At 35.2% G+C, this 21,315-nt stretch overlaps 1 protein-coding gene across 1 annotated transcript; it reads left to right on the top strand.

The window, feature by feature from the left end:
• The first annotated feature begins 449 nt into the window (after window positions 1-449).
• On the top strand, window positions 450-10,997 carry LOC120350662. The gene is made up of 4 exons (XM_039425170.1): window positions 450-577; window positions 1,656-1,853; window positions 6,422-6,499; window positions 10,895-10,997. The coding sequence occupies exons 1-4, from the start codon at window positions 569-571 to the stop codon at window positions 10,961-10,963; spliced, it is 354 nt and encodes a 117-aa protein (XP_039281104.1). The 5' UTR covers window positions 450-568; the 3' UTR covers window positions 10,964-10,997.
• Window positions 10,998-21,315: the final 10,318 nt, after the last annotated feature.

Genomic DNA, 21,315 nt, shown 5'->3' on the forward strand with positions numbered 1-21,315 from the left:
CTCGCTCACACCAACTCACGCCCAATCTGGCAACACTGTGAAAGTGCTCACTGTTGCAGTATATTTATAGGTGATAGTTGAGCTGTGATAATTGCTCAGTGATTCTAGCGCTCCAAAGTGAATGTCGCAGTAAGATGGGTTACGCGCACGCCCATTGCACATCTGTATAGGACTTATTTTATCTGTGGTAATATATAGAATTATTAGAGAGACGAAGCTGGTAATAATAAATATTAAAGCAGTAGGTAGCGCTACAGTCGATGACATCACTCAAAGTATTGTGCGCACAATTTGCCATCACGTGACCTTAAATCTACTAGTGTGCACAGATTGTCAAGTGAACAGATTGTAAGTCGAACAGTTTGCGGAGCGAATGACTTTCATCTGGCCATCAAGGGGGATGCAGGTGAAACGCTGGCCGATGGTTTTGCAAGTTGCAGGACCGTCGAGTTCTTAAGACGGCATCCCTGGGAGGCATCCCACATAATGATGGATGCCACGTTTAGAATAATCCCTAGGCGTCTGTCCATTGGGGGTCCATCAACTTTTTTCTGTACATGCGATTTACATGGACATTGTAAGTAGATAAGATTTTAACTATTTATAAAATTTCTTCTTGCATGTTTTTATACGATCTCCAAATTTGTACAGAATCCAAAACTTATTTGTTGTAATCAATCAAATTCTCAGATCATTCCACTATTTTCTGCAAGTATCAAGGTCTACATTTTGAAGGTCCCTGTATCTTATAGAATTCAAAGGCCTCTTGGGTACTTTTGTCAATGTTTTTCATTACTCAAGTCTTCAGAATAATTAGTATTATTTCGAATTATATCCACAGAATCAATCATGCTTTGTTCACCTAGGAAATTTGAAATGAATATAAATATAAATCTGAGTACCCTTTTTGAAGTTATTATTTATTATTAGTGACTGAGTAATTTTAAAATATAAATCTGAATACCCTTTTTGAAGTTATTATTTATTATTAGTGACTGAGTAATTTTAAAATATAAATCTGAATACCCTTTTTGAAGTTATTATTTATTAATAGTGACTACTATGTTGTAGTAGTATGTATTAACCAGCATAAATCATGTGTCAGCGCATGAAGATCTGTCTGAGTGATAGCTTCCAAATAGCCACAGCTGATGTTATAAATGTATATGTATGGAATAACTGTTGTAATTGCATGCAATGAATTCTTTAGCTGACTAAATGTTAAATCAAAACAATTTTTTTCTCATGCACTTTCAATGTTATCAGTTATAACCTCGAAAAGGACAAAGGAGTGAGTCAATTTCGTTGTTCAACAAACAAAAACTGTAAATAGATTCAAAGAATACGTGTTCAAAATTTGAAGCTGATCGATCAATTCTTTCTAAAGTTATTGTAGAGCATACAAACAGAAGCACTACGACTTTGGCCTTCAGTAAGTCAAAAGTAAGAACTCGCTAATGCTCGTTCATTAATTTGAAAATTGCTGGTACCAAATATAACAATACAACAGTTCATGAGCGAGTTCTCTAACCCAGGGGTCATTATTTATACGTATGACAGAAGTAATGACTAGATATTGAAAATTTTTGTGAATAATTTATTTGATCCAAGTTATAATGTGAATGAATGCGGGTAATCATTTAATGATTTTTCAGGCTTTCCTGGTGGCGATTTTTCTGATGACGAGGAAAACAGAAGATAGTTATAGAAGGGTGTTAACGTTTGTGAGAGAGCAGCTAATCACCTGGCCTGTGGTGAGAATCACCACGGACTTTGAAGTAGCACTGATTAATGCCAGCAAACGTATCTTTCCAGGCGCCCAACACCAAGGCTGCTGGTTTCATTTCACTCAGGTAAGCTGTTAGCCCAGTGAATGAATGTTTTTTCGGTCCGAAAATTAGACAAAAGCTGAATTTTTTCCATCGATAGGACCTTCCCAAGAGGTCATTTTCCCAAATAACCCACGGGAACTTCATCAGCGGCCTCTTCACTGTGAAAAAGTAACTGTCTGGGCTGCAGTGTGTAGGTCAACAGTTATAGGGCCTTATTTTTTTGAAGAGGGTGGCCATACAGTGACAGTGAACTCAGTGCGTTATGTTGCCATGATCCGTGACTTTCTCATTCCTGAGTTACGTCGCCACCGCATACCTCTCAGGAGGGTATGGTTTCAGCAGGACGGAGCTACTGCCCATACCTCGCGGGCCTCCATGGCTCAACTCAGAGGATTTTTCCCAGGCAAGCTGATCTCGCTCAGGGGTGACATTGAATGGCCAGCACGTTCTTCCGACTTGTCCCCTTGTGACTTTTATCTGTGGGGGTATCTCAAGGGAAGAGTGTATGTTGACAAGCCAAGAAATTTGGATCAACTGAAGGAGAATATTCGGTGAGAACTTCGTGAGATCCCGTTGGAGAGAGTCATGACGAACTTTTCCAAGAGACTCGTACAGTGTACAGAAAATGGTGGTCAACTTTTAAATGACATAATTTTTGCGCCGTAAGCTATTTTTCAATTTTTTTTAATACTGAATGTAATTTCCAATTCTCCTCTTTACAATAAAAAAAAATATATAAATATATCTCAACAGCTTTTTAATTTATCCAATATCAAAAACCGTCAGGTTTGACTGCCGGACCCAGTATATATATATTGGAGGTATATTATAGTGGAGGTATTTTTAACCCTACACCACACCTGACATCATTTCTGTAACCAGTAACATATTTGTCTCTATTTAGTTTAATCTTCCAAAATATGAAATATATAATAATACATGTGGTTTGATAGTCATTCTTGCAGACTATACCACCGCTGGCCACCAATGTAAACGGAGGGGGGTTGTTCCTTCTCTTCTATAATATTCACCAAAATTATGCTAAAGTTTACTGCTATCAATTCATCTACCGGTATTTGAATCATTGATTGATTGGGAGCTTTTAGTGGATTCATTCATTCAAATGCACAGATTATTTTTTTTATCATTTATTATGATTAAAAATAGAGAGAAAAAAATACACATAGGCTCTCATAATATTCAATCACCATAGAAAAATCATTCTATTATGATTCATATCAAAATATTTTCTTGCTGTACAAAAATCAGTTTGACTCATATTTGCACCATCATGCATTCTGGTATGTTGACCTCCCGGCCTTTGCAGGTTATGTTTACAGTACGACTCCAGAGGTGTTGTGTGTTGTTTTTTCATGTAAAAGTTCTGAATTCAACAATAATTATTGGAATGAAAAATAGAGTAACGTATAAAGTTAGTAGGCTAGTGTAAAAATAATTTTTCATCAGTTTGGATCATGGCATTATCAAGTTATTTTATAAAAGACATTGACAAATTGAGTGATGAACAAATTTTGGATGCAGTGTTTGAAGATTGTGAGGGACATGAGCTCTCATTTACTATTCCTGATGGGAGCGACTTGGAGTCATCGGATGAAGAAGACAGCACTCAGGAAGGTAAATAATTTCCCAATCTAAGTTGAGGAGTAAAACTGTTGAAGCTGAGAATGAAGGTGAATCTACTCATCAGTTGGAGAATCTTCAGGAATCAACCCCTCAACCTGGCCCATCGCATCAACAAGGTAGGAGCACACAGAAAAGGGCTGTCATTTGGGAAAAAAAGAATTTAGATCACAGATGTACAATTTACTGGAGAAAAACCTCTCCATGAAGAAGTGAAGCAGCTAGAGACTCCATACCAATTTTTCAATTACTTTTTCAATGAAGAACTATTGATGAAAATTTGTGAACAGACTCTAATGTATAGTGTTCAAAAAGACCCTGCTCGACCTTTTGAAATTCAGCCAACTCTCTTGAAAAAGTATTTAGGGATTTTGATCTTCATGTCAATTGTAAAAATGAACAACCTTAGGAGTTACTGGAGCAGAACTATTGGTCATCCAATAGTTATGAATGTGATGGGAGTGAATAGATTTGAAGAAATAAAAAAATACATGCATTTCAATGACAATTCAATGGCTCTACCTGTGCATGACCCCAACCACGATGGGCTTCATGAAATTAGGCCAGTGATTGAACATTTACGGAAAAAATTTTTAAAGTGTTCCCAAAGAAGAGAATCTCCCAGTTGACGAGCAAATCTGTGCTACAAAAGTGAGACATTTTATGAAGCAATACAACCCCATGAAGCCACACAAGTGGGGCTTCAAAGTTTTCGTGTTCTTCGGGATTTCGGGGTTTGCCTACAATTTTGAATTTTATACAGGCCAAGAGAATATTGTTCTACCTGGTGAGCCAGACATTGGAGCCTCAGCCAATGTTGTGGTCCGACTGGCACAGGCTGTAAAAGCTTTAAAGTTGGACACATTTACACCACCCATCCAGCGTATTGGTTACATCACAGAATCTGACCAATCCTGAATTAGTATGTAAATTTGGTGAGATAAATTTCGAGGAAGAAACTCAAGTGGAAATTAGAAGAAGGAGACCCGAGGCCATTTTTGCAGAAATCACCAGTGGGATACAGACCTAGTCCACATACTTAATTGTTTAAAAGCTTTAATTCCTGTTTTAATGTAATTCAATCTTTGTCTTTCTGCTTTAAAAAATTGTTCTAAAGTTTTTCTACAATAATCTGTGATACTAATTTTTGCAATTTCATTTAAATAAAACCCTGAAATTATAATAGTGAGGTCTGTTTGACATTTCTTGCCACGTGGAAGGATCCAGCCGGAACGATATATTCTATGGCCGAATATACTTTGAAGACAAAAAACGGAAACAAAAGTCTACATAAGTTATTTGAATATATAAAAGGGGATCCCCGTTAATCTACAGTTAATTTATACAGCATATAAATTCGTCAATTAGAGAAAAGTCATGACTATAGGTCTGAGGGTATAAAGTTATCATAAATTATTTTTATTGTATTAAATAAATTTAAATATCCACACTGTACTTAGCCAAAAGGTCTATTTTCCTTGGGCGAAACCCCACCCTGATAATAATTTTAACTATTCATTTGTTCTATCTTCTGAATTATAATTTTGTATTAATTTACTTTGCCTATTTGATTAGTGCAGTTTATGACCCTTTCCAAGGGCTATTACCCATTTCATTTTGTTCAATTAAAGAGTACCAAATTTTCACATGGTATCTATAATTTTAAGATTCAAATCTGCTATCACTCAATATTCATTCTGTATCAGTTAGAAATCATAATTTGTAAAATCTGTTCATTAATTTATTCAATATTTTGCTGTAAAAGTATATCTTTCAGAATATATCCATATTACCATTTCATTGAACTGGGTTTACATCATTGCACCTCCAAATTCGTTCTTTCTCGACTGACACATATTGATCATGCAGGACACGTCCTGTTTCACAATAGTCAGACATTATCAAGTATAGTATCTATTATTAGACTATTATTTCTTCTGGTGGTAAATGGTGGTTATTCTTATCGATTAATAAATCATTTTATTAGAAATATCCTGCCGAATCATATAAAAAATTGACTGCCACTAGCCTACCACACCGAGGTGTAGTGAATCCTGCATTCACATCCAGTCAACGTTGCAAGGAGAGGTAATAGATCGCATAGACAACATTAGAATTAAACTCGGTACTCGAAATATTTACTATTTTGGTTCAGCTTTATAGTATTTATCAGAGACCCGGTTCGCATGGATTTGCTATTCTGTCTGTTGTTTTGTGCGGTCCAATATCTCTTCCAACTATAGTACAATTATTAGAATCTAAGTATATTGGTCATTATTTGGAGAAGGAGCTCACTCCAAAATTACTATCTCTGTCTGATCCTAGTGACAGCATTGATCATATTTGACAGATTCAAATTGAACTGCATTTTATTACCGAATTGGATTTAATTCTATCTCACTACGTAATCACCTACAGCGCTAAGTTAGAGATTTACAGCCCTTACTTCGGCTACCTTTGTAGACCGCCAAACCATCCATCTAGCAAATTAATTTTTCCAACCAGTTTCATCCATACACCGTTCATTCTATTTAGACACTCTGAATTTAATGATACCACTTCCCCAGCCAAACGAAGGTTGGTCAACCTAACCTACAACTACAAATTACTAAATTATAGCCTCAAATACCACAACTGTTCAATTATCTTCTTTAATTCAATCATTTTAGTTATTAATTTTCTTTTTATTGTACATTCATGCCCCTCCACGGAGCGAAATAGGCTACTATATATGCAGACACAAGGTGAGGCATTCAATACTAAGAAATCGTACTCATAGTTGAAAAATTATAATCTTGGTTTATTGTCTCATGACTCAAAGTGAATAATTGTATATTTTCATGTCCCCCCCATGGAGCGGGATTTTGACAATATATACAACAGAAAGTGTGTTTCATCAAGATTCTACTATGAAGTATTCAAGTTGATTTTTCGTCTCTTTGTTCCAGATTAAAGATGAGAAACAGAAAAGTGCTTTTGATGACAGTTGGATTGGAGCTGCACGTGGTGATACAGCTACTCAGCCTGTATGTATTTTTGTAAAATCCTCTTTGAGATTTACTGACTATAACTTTATAATAAAATTCAATTTATTGTTTTACTTTTAACAATAGAAAATGACCTATCCTTTAAGGGATGCATTCTTGAATCTATTCATTGCTATTCTGGCAAACAGAAATTGAAAATTATTGCTCAATGGAGACCTTTCTTCTAGATTTGGCCAGAGAACAGTATAGAAATTCAAAATTGTGAAAAGTTCTATCAAATAAATCTAATATTATATTATAATCTATATACAGAGTGAGTCATATGTATGGGAACCCCTCAATAAGTTGAAGACTGTTGTAGATATAATACTGTAACTTTCAGGATCAGGATAAGTTATTGGTCGAATACTCTACCTTTTGACGTATAACTGAATTTCAACCCCTCATAAGGGGGTCACTTAGTGGTTGTATCTCGAATATTTTAATAATGTAAACACCCATTGTGTGGTACATCATTCTAAAGGCATTTTTGAAACAAGAAAGATGAAATCAATACAAATGTTCAATGATACTTGTATCCAAAATGGCGGCTGATTGAAGTTTGTTTTCAAGGAAATGAGGGGTTGTAACTGAAATATTTTGAATGTAAACATCCATTGTGTGATACATAATTTTAAAGGCCTTTTCAAAACGAGAAATATGACACCAATAAAAAATGTTTATGATACTTTTACCCAAAATGGCGGCTGATTAGACTTTATCAATTATTTATTGAAAAACCAAAATTTCAATCAGCCACCATTTTGGATACAAGTATCATAGAAAATCTTTATTGATGTCATATTTCTTGTTTCAGTAAGGCCTTGAAAATGCTGTACCACACAATGGGTGTTAACATTCACAGTATTTGAGTTACAACTCCTCATTTCCTTGAAAACTAAAACTTCAATCAGCCGCCATTTTGGATACAAGTATTCAATGTATACAATGGGTGTTCACATTCAAAATATTGAAGGGTTCCCATACGTAATATGACTCATTCTGTATAGACGGGAAATGGCACTGATTCACTCACTCATTCATAATCATCAGAACTAAATATCTACTGGACCAAATACATTCAAATTTGGCAGGTTTGTTCAGTTGGCCATCTGGAGGCACACTAAGAGCAGATTTGAAAAAATGTCCAAAGAAACGCCCAAAATTTGTGATTTTCGAAAAACTAATTGGCAATAAATGTTCAAACTTGGTACATAGGCTTAGCTGAGGTATAGAAATGTTGTTTTGGAAGTAAAGCTTCGCCTAAAGTTAAGATACCGAATTTCTGCCCAAAATCAGCAGTTTTGAGCGTTTTTCCTGCGTTTTCTAGGCCTTCTCAAGAAGTAATTGATCATGTTCAGATTTGTTACAGAAGTTCAGCAAGGGTCTACAAATTTTGTCAGAGAAATACAGAGTTACGTCAAAGATATGCCCATTTTGGGCGGTTTTACTGCATTCCCTAGCGTTTTTGTGCATTTTCTCACATTATTCAAGAATCAATTGACAGAAAATGTGAAAACTTGCTACAGAAGTTCAGCTATGGTCTAGAAATTTTGTCTTGAGAGGACTATGAAACTTTGTCAAATATAGGCGCTACTAGCAGGAAACGTGTGCTTTGCAAGGGTCTATTTTAAAACTTGACATAATGAAATCTAGAAGAATTGATAAAAAAATGTTGAGGATTTATGTTTTTAATATCCATGTGTATAATTATGGTTCATCTTATCTCTACGCCCACATGGAGACACATTCTGCAAAAAATGCAAATTCAGTGTATCCATCCTCAATAACTGTCTCATGAAGTACTTATTACGTAAGCCCAAGTTTTCAAAGATTTAAACTATCTTCCTATTGTCTGATGCTATGGGGGTCAAAAATAGAAATAACGGGGAATGCTAATCAAAATGCTACTCCCACTTCTTCTACATTGGGCAATCAAAATTTAGAACTGTCTGTGTAAATGGAACAAGTAAAAACAGCCCGTATGCAATATCTTATGAGCATTATTGATTCAGTAAAACAAATCAATGGTGAGGTGAAAGAATTAGAACTGCATTAGAAAGAATAAACGCAGTTTACACTCAAATAGTTGCAAACGCTATGGACAAGGTAACAAATGCTAATAGTCATACATACTTTCTATCCAGAATTAACGTTTCTATGTTAGTCTTCACTGCTATAAGATGAGTATTCAAAACGGCTGAACAAGTTCTGAAGTTAAAAATAAAGACCTCCCACTCTGGAGAGAAATCAGAGACTACCAAAGAATCAGAGACAATCTTGATGTAAAAAAATGAATGAGGAGGGGTTTGCCAAATGGGAATATTATAACCTACTGGATGAAATGTTAAAAGATGACTCATCAGTAAATTTGAACAGTTCCATCATTCTTGGCAGCAGCCTCACCCCAGAGGCATCAACAATAAGACCTCCTGTGACAGCTACTTCTTTATTCCCCTCAACATCCAGTCCCCTCCACAATAACTGCTTCTCTCTTCCTTCAAATTCCCGAGTCCCCTCCACAATGACTTCTTTTCCCCTACCTTCAACATCCGATGTCCCATCTACAGACACTGCTTGATCCTCTCCTTGAACCTCCTCTTCCCCATCTAACTTGTCATTCCCTGCTTTCCCATCAACCCTTTCAAACACTCCCTTCATCCAAACTCCCCAAAAAAGGACCCTTTTCCAAGATGGAGAAGTGGAGCCATCTACTCTAAAAAGAATTATGGGGAAGCCAAGCAGGAGGTGGCAGAAATTGGAGGAGCAAAGGTGGGAGAGCCTCTCAATTGAGCGAAAGAGGCTGCTACCTCTTCAAACTATTGGCACAGCAATGAAGGAGGCGAATGCCATTGCAAAATAAAAATTTCAAAAGTGTGCTGAATAAAAAAATTTATTCTTTCATAGGTATGATGGATCCTAACACTCATCAACAACATGAGAGACATTCCACATGCAAAAGATTGAGCATAGAAATCTTTACAATTACAACTAGTGACATTTTTTTCTCAAATTGAAAATAAACACAAAATTCAAGAAAATTAAATTCTCCAAGTGCAAAGTGTGAGAGCTGAGATCCATCATTTGATTCTAATGACATAGAATCACTGGATCACTGGGAGAGAATAGATCTTGTCAGCTAATCAATTTCAAAATAATAAATCATAATATGATGGGTAGCGTCATCAAGCTATAGGTTGAATTCAATATTCAAATCACATAAATGGATTCCAAATCATAAACTTCACAATGGCAAGGAAAGTCGTGTGAGTGAGTCACACTATATTTATCCATTTTTCTAAAAATCAAATGTTTTGTGTAAGAAAAAATCGTTACATTCATTAGTAAATTAAAAAAAAAAAACTGTCAGAGCTTATAATTTTTATTTTTATAGGGGGTTTATATTGGTGCTTGGTTTTTTCAGAACCTTTTCCAAACTGAAGTTGATAAAAAACTATTTGAGGAACTAGATGACAAACTCTCGCTTGAGCTCACTGGCCACTCTAATTGAGTATTGAGCATGAACGCTCTTGAATCATCAATCTAGACGAACTTGCTGAAGATTTTTCAAGGGCAAAGAAAGTTAACGAGTTAGTTACCTTGTTACCTGTTTGAACCTCCTTGCTCCTCGTATTGATGCTAAGCTATTTTGCTGCTGATTCATTTTTATTATTGAAAATGTCAAAATTTCAAGATAGAAAGCTACAGGTAGTGCATGTGATTGGAAAACAGCGTTTGGAGGATGGATTGCCTGAAAAGACCAAACAAGCACCAAGCAAGGCATCAGCTAAGGAGAAAACAGCAATGTTGGCTTTCAAGTGCACAAATAGTGAGTGATGGTCTATCATCAGAAATTGCACAGCAGTTGGAAATTTTTCAAGATCTCATCACCACAGATGGGGTTTCAACTGGTACAATATATTGTTGTGGCAATAGTTTATTTTTCAAACTGGATAAGGCTGAATCAATTAAGCCTAAAAGCAAAGATACTTTGGAAATAGCAAACTTCATCTACAAGGATATGATTTCTTGTCATGGTTGCCCAAAAGTTCAAATTAACGACCAAGGCAGAGAGTTCATAAACTGTGTTTATATGATGAGTTGAGAAAAATGGCAGGAATCGAACAACAATCAACTCGTGAATATCACCCACAGGTCAATGGATAAGTAGTGGGAGCGATAGTGTCCCATAATGAAAACATTGCAGGAGAGAACAGATATGGAATGGTCAGATGCCCTCAAGATCATTCTTTTTGCAATTTCGTACTTCTAGACAAAATAGTATCCTTCTTGTTTCTCGTGTATTCAGCAGCTGAAGTGAATTTAGCAGTGTATGTTGGAAATGAGAATGGCACTGTGCTCATCAAGGTTTTTGATTGGCTAAATTTTTTCAAGGACTCCAAGGCCAAGATGGTGCCTCATATTACTCAATACAATCACTCAAATAAAGGAAAAGTGACATGAATGGGAATCAGTTTAGTTTCACCATTTTCTCAACTGAAGCAGGCCCATCTGGATTTCCAGCAGAAATTAAACCATTTGGTAAGTATAATACTTTTTATTAGACCAAGCAACAACTCAAGCTAGAACTCATTTTTCCCTGAAAGAGGAAACTCTTGGATGAGTCACCAGTATTTGACCAAGTACAATGTTTCATTTTTAATATGGACTGATTTGCAATACTGACCAATACAGCCAGCATGATGATATGTGACTGGTGTGTTCACGAAACCATCCAGTTAATTTTAGTTGATAAGAGTGAAATTTTAAAATGGATTTTAAATACAATGTTTCTTTCGTCAGGCTAATGAATTATTTTATTCATTTCTACAGGTATGTCAAAAGAGAGTAAGGAGTATCTTCACAAGAATATTCGACGATACTGCAAAGATGAGTTCAAGGACATTCTGTGTCCTCCTGTTACTGACGTTGATGGAGATTCATCAGAGCCTCAACCAGAGTCATCTTGTATGGAAACCACTAGGAAGCAGAAACGGTCCATTTAAAAAGTTGAATTTGATTATTTTTATGTTTAATAATTAGTATACTCACATTTTAGCAAGAGTCTCTACTTTTCATGTATTATTAGTTATTTAAATATCAAAAGTTATTTCTCTTCATTTCTATGTGTAAATCATTCCTTGAATAATATTGATTATTGAGAAAAAAGACTATTTGAATAAGAAAAAACTTCAAATGTGTCTTTTGCAAAACCCACATTCACCTGTTTTCATGTTTGAATAGGCATAACTTTATTCATGTTCTTTATTGTCTTTATCTTTATGAATAGTCTCCTTTATTGAGGAAAAATTATATCTCAAATTTGATTTATTGAGTCAACTGGTCCCTATTTCCTTTCCACATCACATATATTATGGGCTATAGTTTGTAGCCTAATATTCAACAATATTAATCCAAATTTCAAACTCAATTTCAAATAACTCAATTTCTCATTAATTTTAGTTCCTTAGGATATAGGTACTTTAGTGGTTGAAGTAGGCCTAATTGTTTCTGACCTTTACAATCAATTAATCTTTATCACATCAAAGAAAGGCTATTGTCGAGCTCATGCTATCACTGTAAATTTACAGTCAACACATACAAAGACAAAGCAAAGGTTACTTGACTGCGTTTTTGGCAGTTCGCATCTTAATGGGTAGGAGAGGGCGCACCCAATCGACCCGTGAGAGGGGGGGGGCTCGATGGCTAAGTTATGCCACTGCATAAAGAGTATAATAATTGGAGATGACAATAATTGTTGGTTCCACGCTATTTCATATTTTGTTAGTGCATGAAGATAATCAAAAAAGGTTTTGTCAAATGCTAGTTCAGTTCATGTCATCAAATCCTTTCAATAACTATTATAAAGAGCTTTTCACAATAATTATTATTGGTCTTACATGGTTGACAATAAAGGGATGTACATCTGAAATAGTAATATTTTCCATAATAATTGCTTTGTTGAGTACTGACATTTTTTCATATCCAACTTTTGGCAATGTATTTGAAAATTTTTTGTTTCCCATCCTTTCTTATTTTTCTGAATTAATTTCAGCTCATTGTCTATAAAGTAAGCCTACAAGCAAGACTAGGCAATGGAAGAAATGATTGGCAAAAACATAGTAAGAATTTCACCACCACAACGTATGATTGCATGAATGAGACCAGATCACTGTACATTGATAACAGAAGAGAGAACCACTTCTCTACAAGAAAAAGGTGAAGGATCCAAATGGTGTTTACAGATTGGTTCATTTGAGAGTGATTTTTGGAAAGAAGGAGGAGCATGTAAAGGTCATTAAGATGGTGCACAAAGGTCTTGCAGACAATGTTCATGCAAAAGCCTTGTTTGCTCATCCAGGAATGACATCACCAATTGAAATTATAACAAAAGAGTTTTTATGGCCAAATTTCTCCAGAGAATACAAAGGTGGTTGCAATAAGTGTAGGAATATTAAACCGAAAAGATTTAAGTTGGTACCAGTGCTGCAACCAATCCCAGTCAGATAAAAGGTGATGAGCCAAAATTGGGATTGATCTTGTCCAAATGACTGGGTGCAGAGGCATGACACATATATTGTTGTGGCAATAGTTTATTTTCCAAAGTGGATAGAGACTAAATCAATTAGGCCTAAAAGCAAAGAAACTTTGAAAATAGCAAACTTCATCTACAAGAATATAATTTCTCATCATGGTTGCCCAGAAGTTCAAATAAACGAAGTTTAAATTAAGTCCCATAATGAAAACATAGCAGGAGAGAACAGCTGATATGAAATGGCCAGATGCCCTCAAGGGCATTCTTTTTGCAATTCACACTTCTAGACAAAATAGTAGCCTACTTGTTTCTCACCGTTTTACTTGGTGTATAATAGAGAATATTAGCCTGTCGTAAGATTTTTCAATATATGCAAAAACTGTTACCACCAACTAGTTGTGGTAAGTATCCCCTTCTTCACAAAGTAGAAGGAATTCTTTCTTCTCTGTGCTGTTGTTAACCAAGGAACCGTTCTTATGAAAAAGCCATTCTCGAGTCATTCAATAGTATCCGGAGTCGTTCCCGCCTTCCCACAATGTATTGTGTTGTTCACATTCCCAGTTGGATTTGTAGTGATTTCTGTGAGATTAATCTGATTCAAGTTTTTTATACCTGTGTGATACCCTTATTGAGATGGTCATGATCCCATGGAAATATTAAGGTAGGCACACACACATTGTCATTGGATGGATGGCACACATGCATCAGACAGATTTTACTTTTTTAGGTGCTGCACATACTAGTTATCATCAGGGCACTGGCATTTCAGTTCATTGCAACATATGTCGAGTTGTGTGCGAATTAGGAAATCAATAAACAAATATATTACAGTATATAAGTGATGGATAGCAGTAGAGAAGAAGTTATAATTGTTACTTGTTTGTTAGCTGATGATGAAGGAGAGGTACAGTGACATAGGAAGAGAAAACGAAAAATGTGGATCCATATAATTAATCAGAAAAGGATAGAGTACAAAGAATTTAATCATCTGTTTCCTGATTTAATTGAAGATGGAGTTAAATTTTTTAGCTACTTAAGCATGTACTAGTCAATCACCTGTAGAAATGGATAATGTGTGACAGTCCAACTGTGCACACCAGATCGGAAATGCCAGTGTGTCATTCAATCCGAATGGAGCCGTCGGCTTCAATGCTCTTCTCAGGATTCCTTACAGCATTTCAGATCTATGATGCATACAATGCGGATAGGTATGTGCACACCAATTGTAAACAATGTACCAAATCTAATCATCTGATCCATCCAATGTGTGCCATCTGTCCGATGCCAATCTTGATTATGATGAAGAAACATGCCATTGTCCTACTGTGAAAAATGAATCGAAGAATGTTGACAAAGATCTCAATGGAAATGAAGGCGAGTTGACGAATTCACAGATTCACATGTTCACTTGGTTTGAGACATGGTGTGAGTTGTGTTGGGAATGTTTTATAAGTTTAGTTGGGGATGGTGTAAAGTGTGTTACATTAGGAGCAACATAACTGAGGAGGTAACTTTCTAAACATGTTTTGTCACAAAAAATCAGAAAAAGAAGTTATTGGTATCACTGGTCTTGTCTTGGTCATTCCTAAACCACGTGATACACTGTTTGCTTCAAAAAATTTTTGTCCAATTGAAATCTGGCCTGCAAAACTAGGGTTAGTAACAATCAAGTTTTGTCCACTGCCTGTGTTCACAACAAACAGTGTTTTGTTCCAAGTTTGAGATTAGTGTTAGTAAAGTGTTTGTAAAGTTGGAAAGTTGACTAGTTGAGTGAAGTATTGGAAAGTAGTTTTTATATTTTATAATATAAAATTATTATTACGTTATTGGACAGTATGAGTGAAGCAGAATATGATGGAAGTTTTAGTGCTGGTGAGTGTAATAGTGGGAGTAGAAATAGAAAGTGTGAAGGGACAGAAAGGCAAAGACAGAAGAAGATCAAGTATTCTCAGCCCAGAAGAGCTTTAGTTTTTAATTCTTGCTTGCACAATATCAAAAAGTTTTCTTGTTTCAAGGTCAGGCCTAAGCATCTCAAAAAGCTATAAGAACAATCCTATAAAAAGCCTAACAGAACAAGGCAGGATAAAATCATAGCTAATAATGATTCAAACTCATTCAATAAAACGACACAGGCCGAGATCTGTGGATTAAAGCAAAAAGAATACATCAGGTATCAAGCATGCCTTCATACTGTTTCATACTGGGTACCTTTAGAAAATAATATGAAGGTCTCTGTTTGCAAGAAATACTTTCTTATTCTAACAGGATTAGGTAGGACCAGATTGAATAACATTGTCCATAAAGTTCATTCAGGTCATGCAATTGAAGAACGCCAAGGAGGAGATAGAAAACGTTGCCGTTATTTTGAGAGAAAGGAAAATGTCAAAAGATTCATAAGAAATCTCCGGGTAAGTGAATCACACTACAACAAATCTAAGTCAAAACGTATACTTACAAGCAGGCCTTAGTATGAGAGAGCTACATGTAAAACCAACAAGCTACCTCAGAACTCCAGGTTAAATGCAGCATGTTTCGTGAAATATTTGTTAGTGAATTTAACATAGGATTCAAATCTCCAGCATCAGACACTTGTAGCACATGTTATTTTTTAAAAGACAGAATAAAAAATGCAGCTCTAGGTTCACAAGAAAAAATGCAGCTATTGGTGGAAAAAGGAGTGGAAAAGAAGAGCTAGAGCTTTCTATGACCACATGAAAGATGATGTTCCTGATTCAACCAGTTTTTGTTTTGATCTTCAACAGATCCAGCCACTACCTAAATGTCCAATTCAAGAAGCTTTTTATACTAGACAGATCAACTTCTACAATCTATGTATTATGGATCTAGCCACCAAGAATCCAAGTTTTTATACTTAGACTGAAGAAAAAGCTGGCAAAGGCAGTTTAGAGGTATCTTTGGGTTCTCACTTTTTGTGTAGTTGAGAAGTTGATATTGTGGTAATTATTCATATTGAATGAAAAAGACCAAGAAATTGTCAAAAAACCACTGATTTATTGATAATTAGAAAGACCGGTTTCGGTTAGTACACCATTGTCAATCTCTGATAAACTCAGAGATTTGACAATTGTGTAATAACCAAAACCGGTCTTCCTAATTATCATTAAATCAGTGTTTTTTTGACAATTTCTTAGTCTTTTTCATTCAGTATCTTTGGGTCTTTCAAATAATCTGGAGACTTAAGGAAACAGTGTACTCCAACTTTTTTGTGATGGTTGTATTTTACAAAACAGAAACAATATTGTTCTGAGAACTCTGATCTATTTTCTTAAATCTACAGACACATCAATCACCAAAATCCTAATGTTCTTTCCTGTTCGTGGACATAGCTTCCTTCCCTCTGACAGAATATTCGGAAAAGCTGAGAGAATCTTGAGAAAAATGCTCCTTATCTTTGGAAAAGAAGATGATTATGAGTGCTATAATCAAATTGGTGAAGTGAAGATTATTGGAAAAGACTGGCCTTTGAAGAACACAAAATGTTTCAGTAATTATTACGTGTATACATTGAAAACATTTGTGATATAAAACATATTGTTATAGAAGTGAGAGAAGAAGGAGATGAAGTAGTCCAGGAAGAGACATTGTGCATTAAACAAGAAGAATATCATTGTCATAGGAATGAATAACTACAGATTTGAGTCACAAAATGATAAATTTGTTTCCTTGAGAAAAAGAGGCAATGTGAATCTCCAAAATCAAATTTTAGATAATCTGCCTCTTAGTCACGCGATCACTACTGAGAGAAAACTTATGTCGACAAACTTCTGAAGAAATTGTTTTGCAACAAGTGATAAATATAATGAAGACTGTACCGAAATTAAATTCTTAATAGTTACAGTAACTATAATTTTAATTCCGTAATTTGAATGAATATAATTCAATTTTGTCGGTTTGTAATTCATAAAAGATTTATAATTTTGTATTTTGTTTTGCAAGTTGGCAAAACTGCTGTTGAACAGCTGAGTAGCTAGGCAGTATTCTTCTGTGTGTGCTTTTTTCCAGTCACTCTTCTTCAATTTTTGGCTTTGAACTGACTTGAATATGATATCTGCATTTCATCTTCTACTATTATTTGCCAATATGAGTTAATATTGCCAAAATAGGCTTTGGCCTTCTTTACTTTTAATGTTTTGATTGAGTCTTTTTTTAAAACCGAGTTGTGTAAGTTTAAAACCTTTTTCTAAATTTGTAGATCTTGAATTAGCTTTTAGACTTTTTATCACTTTCCCATGTTCTGGAAAATTCATCTATATTATTTTTAAAATCTTGTAATATTTCTTTATATTCTGATCATTATTCCAAATTCATTGAATATGTTTTATTCTCATCAACTAAAGTTAAATTTACGAAACATTATAATTTTTCTACTTTGTCTAGACCTAACCTGTTCTACCGTCCAATGACCTAATTCTCAAATATTCAATTTTTATTATTTTACATTGTCACGTGGTAATTTGAAACCACCAAATATTTCTAAATGAGCCAATAAAATGTAATAGAACTATAAAATTGGAAAGAAGGTTAGACCTATCCAAAGAGTAAATCAACTCAAATCAAGTATTATTAGTGATTAGGAGTAATAGCATTATCAACAACGATAAGAAAACATGTATTATTGTGATTTAATAATTATGAGAACCCATTGGTAAGATCAAAAAATTATAAAGCGGCATAATTATTATTGGCGGATTACAAAAAAAAAAAAAAATAAAATAAAATGCATGAACATTGAGGTTAGAGTTACTTGTTTACGTTTTGAAAAGAATTAGTCGATCTTGGATAAATCGATAATTATCCGAACCAATACTGAACGAATCAGCTGATTATTCGATCAACCCATATGACCGGTTGAATCATATAAAATTCACTCATAAAGAATATATTATGTATACTAAAGGAAGTCGATGTGTAGAATTACAAACAACTATTATTTCTATACAAATATTTATTACAATCCAAAAAAGCATGATAAATCAAGAGTATAAAAAACTCATATAAAAACAAAATGTATTATCTATTAAAATCATATGTTACGATTTATTTATGAATTCAATTTAAGATAAATACCCCATATATCTGTATAAAAACATATCGAATATTTTATGCACATCTTTTTTATGGGAATATATTTTGTGTTTTATGTCAGCATACAAACTTATAGAATTTTTATTATATCCCAACTCATCTCGTGTTATATAGTTTGAGCTGTTTTGGTACCAACAAATATTTAGCAGCACTTAAAATCATAGAATCAAATAATATTAACCTTATTCAGAGCACTCAATATTTATCATCCTTTGATGATATTCATTTCATCAGCCAAAACAAATATATTAAGAAATTATATTAATAAGGTTCCAGTTATATCATATAAGGATCCAGAGAGCTTCAAGAACTGGCGTTGTAAGTTCTAAGGAATTTTGAAAGGGTATATTGGTGAATACTTGTATTCACGACGAGCGTTTTAAGAATCAACTAGAAACAACTATAGTTGGTCCTGATTATTCTCTAGTGGTACATGGTTACTGATAATCAGTCATCAAATATTCTTTTAATTTCCTTACTGGTATTCTTCAAGAACTTCATAGAAGCAGCGGTAAGAATTATCAATACCTGGTCCTTGAACCTTATGGTGATTATTTGTACTTATAAAATTCATGTTTCTACCACTGAGCTAGAGCTGAGGTTTGAACCCAGTAATTTTGCGAGCCGGAAGGCCTTAATTTTTTGTGAATTTATTCGCAAAAGAGGGAATTTAGAGACTGCTCTTATAAATACCAGAAACACCATATTATCTGTGAAGGAATTACAATCCACAACTTCTCACAATAGCTTCATAACGTGGGACTATATCATAAGAGATAACCCCCCCAGGAGCACAACTTCACACAATGGCACCCAACCAGTGGAGCATGATGAAAAGCTTACCTACTCAATCTTACTATCAATGATTAATGAAATTATTGATAAAACTGAAAGCTGCAAGAAACATAATCTGAAGTTGTTTCGACAAGATATATCTGATGATCTATTGTAAGTTCTGGCTAAAATAATTGAGTTGCTCTTCAAATTAAAATTTTTCAAGCTGCATAAATACAGACAAACTGTATCACACGAGTTTGATAACATAATTCTCATAATAGAGAAAATTGGATGGAAATTTCCATAAAAGTTATAGTAAAAATTTTGATTTTGATCTTTGAATCTAGACATTGTATGCTGACCAGGGTTATAGGTTATTTGAGGCATTATAATACTATCGTTATTCAGGAGGATAAGACCCTAATTAAAATTTTAAGAACTATATTAGTGTAATTTGTAAGCCATATCTGTCTATGTTGATAAGCGTACCTGTAGCACTCGAAGGTCTTTTTGTAATATATGTATATGACACTTGAAACTTCAACACAACACAATTTTATCCAGAATAGGCACTATCACTGAATCCATTTTAATATTCCTGAGACTTGGCAACACACTTGGCTATTTACTCGAAGTATTTCATAATAACGTCACCATGAACCAGTCGCCGGCTAACTCGCAAATTTCCTACTTCAGCGAACATCCCCAAAACTATGTAGCCACGACACCGGCAAATCAACAGCCCCAGGACGATGCAGCGGAGACCCCACGAGAGAGAGAGGGAGGCAGCATATGCTCCATCAGTTTCGACCCGCAAAACTTAGCCCAATTGTCTTCTACGAAGATTGATAACGTCGTCGATGCGATTAATTCCGATGAGAGTCCGGCTGAGGGAGATGAGGGAGTGAGGGCGTCCAACCCGGTACCGGCGTCTTCGCAGATCGCCCCAAGCGCCACCGAGGGAACGGAGAATGCCGCCACCCAATCGCCATCCGATATCGCCAATCAACCGCCATCCGCCACCAACCTGGAAAAACGCAATACAACATTAGACTCTTCAGTCGGTTACATTACCAATCTTATGGCAAATGATTCTACAAACGAACTCAAACTCATGCTCAGTCAAATCTTAGCAAGACAGGACAACGAAGCGAAGGCAAACCGGGAAGCTATGCAGAAAAATAGTGAAACTATCACTGAAAATATTACCAAGACTGTACAAGAAGGTATTAAAACCATGGATGCAAAATTTTCTAGCTTCAGGGAGGAAGTGAGAAATATAATAGATACAAAAATAGATACTCAATCTGCAGTTATCAAAAAGCTAGAAACTCGTCTAGATGATGTCACCTGTCAAATAAATGAACGGTTGGATGACGTACCAAAGGAAGTTGAAAAACAGGTGGACGTATTGGGTAAGGAGCTGGGCACCGCTATCATGGGAACGGTCATGGGAAAGGTGTTAGAAAATAAGGGCGAGATAGAGTCGAAAATGGAGGAAAATAATAAGAAAATAATAGAAATAGTCAAGGAACAAAGTAACGTGCAGGCATGTATGGCAAATTTAGCGGAGGAGGGGGCAAAATCAAGTGAGAGATACAGCATATTGGAGAAGGCTATAGGCGGACAACAGTTGAAGCTAACCGGATTGTATGATGAAGTGAATACACATAAGAAAATTATGAATGATAAATGGATCGCAAATGAAGAACGAGTCTCCAGAATAGAAACACGCATGGAAAATATCCCAGTCAGTCAAATGCAGTATACACCGAATGAAGTAGTAAACGGCACTCAGCTTTTTCAAAGTCTTGGAAAATTCGATAATTCCCACCGTCACATGCAACCCAGACCATTTATAGATCAAATAAAAGCTATTCAGGAATTGATACCCACCTCTTGGTTAGTATGGCGCTTCCAACTGTCCAGTCTACTACTTGGCGAGCCGCTGATGTTTTTCCAGAGCCGGATGCGAGATATCAACAGCCTGGAGGACTTCATCTCCCAATTCCTGCAGCAGTATTGGAGTAAACGTAAACAGATGGACGCACTATCAGAGATTATATCATGCACATATGATAATAGAGGCAGACAATCATATACTGAATTCGTAGCTAAGATGATGTGTAAGAATTCACAACTAGACGAATCTTTGGCGGACACATCACTAGCAAATATATTAACAAAAAAGCTTCCTTACAATGTTCGTATGACACTGGCAGTATCTTCGATTTCCAGTTGTGAAGAACTGATAGAACATTTACATTCTATCCAATCAGCTACTTCTGAGCCAAATCATATAAATAAACAAGCAAGAAATTTTAATCAGCAAAATAGTAATTTCAAACAAAACAGTAATAATGAAAATCATATAGCAAATGCTAGAGCAAATGCGCAA

Source organism: Nilaparvata lugens, chromosome 3, assembly GCF_014356525.2.
Source record: "Nilaparvata lugens isolate BPH chromosome 3, ASM1435652v1, whole genome shotgun sequence".
Lineage (NCBI taxonomy): Eukaryota > Metazoa > Arthropoda > Insecta > Hemiptera > Delphacidae > Nilaparvata > Nilaparvata lugens.

Coding starts and splice junctions, on each gene's coding strand:
- LOC120350662 (XM_039425170.1), top strand. Junction 1,854..6,421: donor GCTGGTTTCATTTCACTCAG/GTAAGCTGTTAG, acceptor TCTTTGTTCCAG/ATTAAAGATGAGAAACAGAA. Junction 6,500..10,894: donor GTGATACAGCTACTCAGCCT/GTATGTATTTTT, acceptor AATTTTTTCAAG/GACTCCAAGGCCAAGATGGT.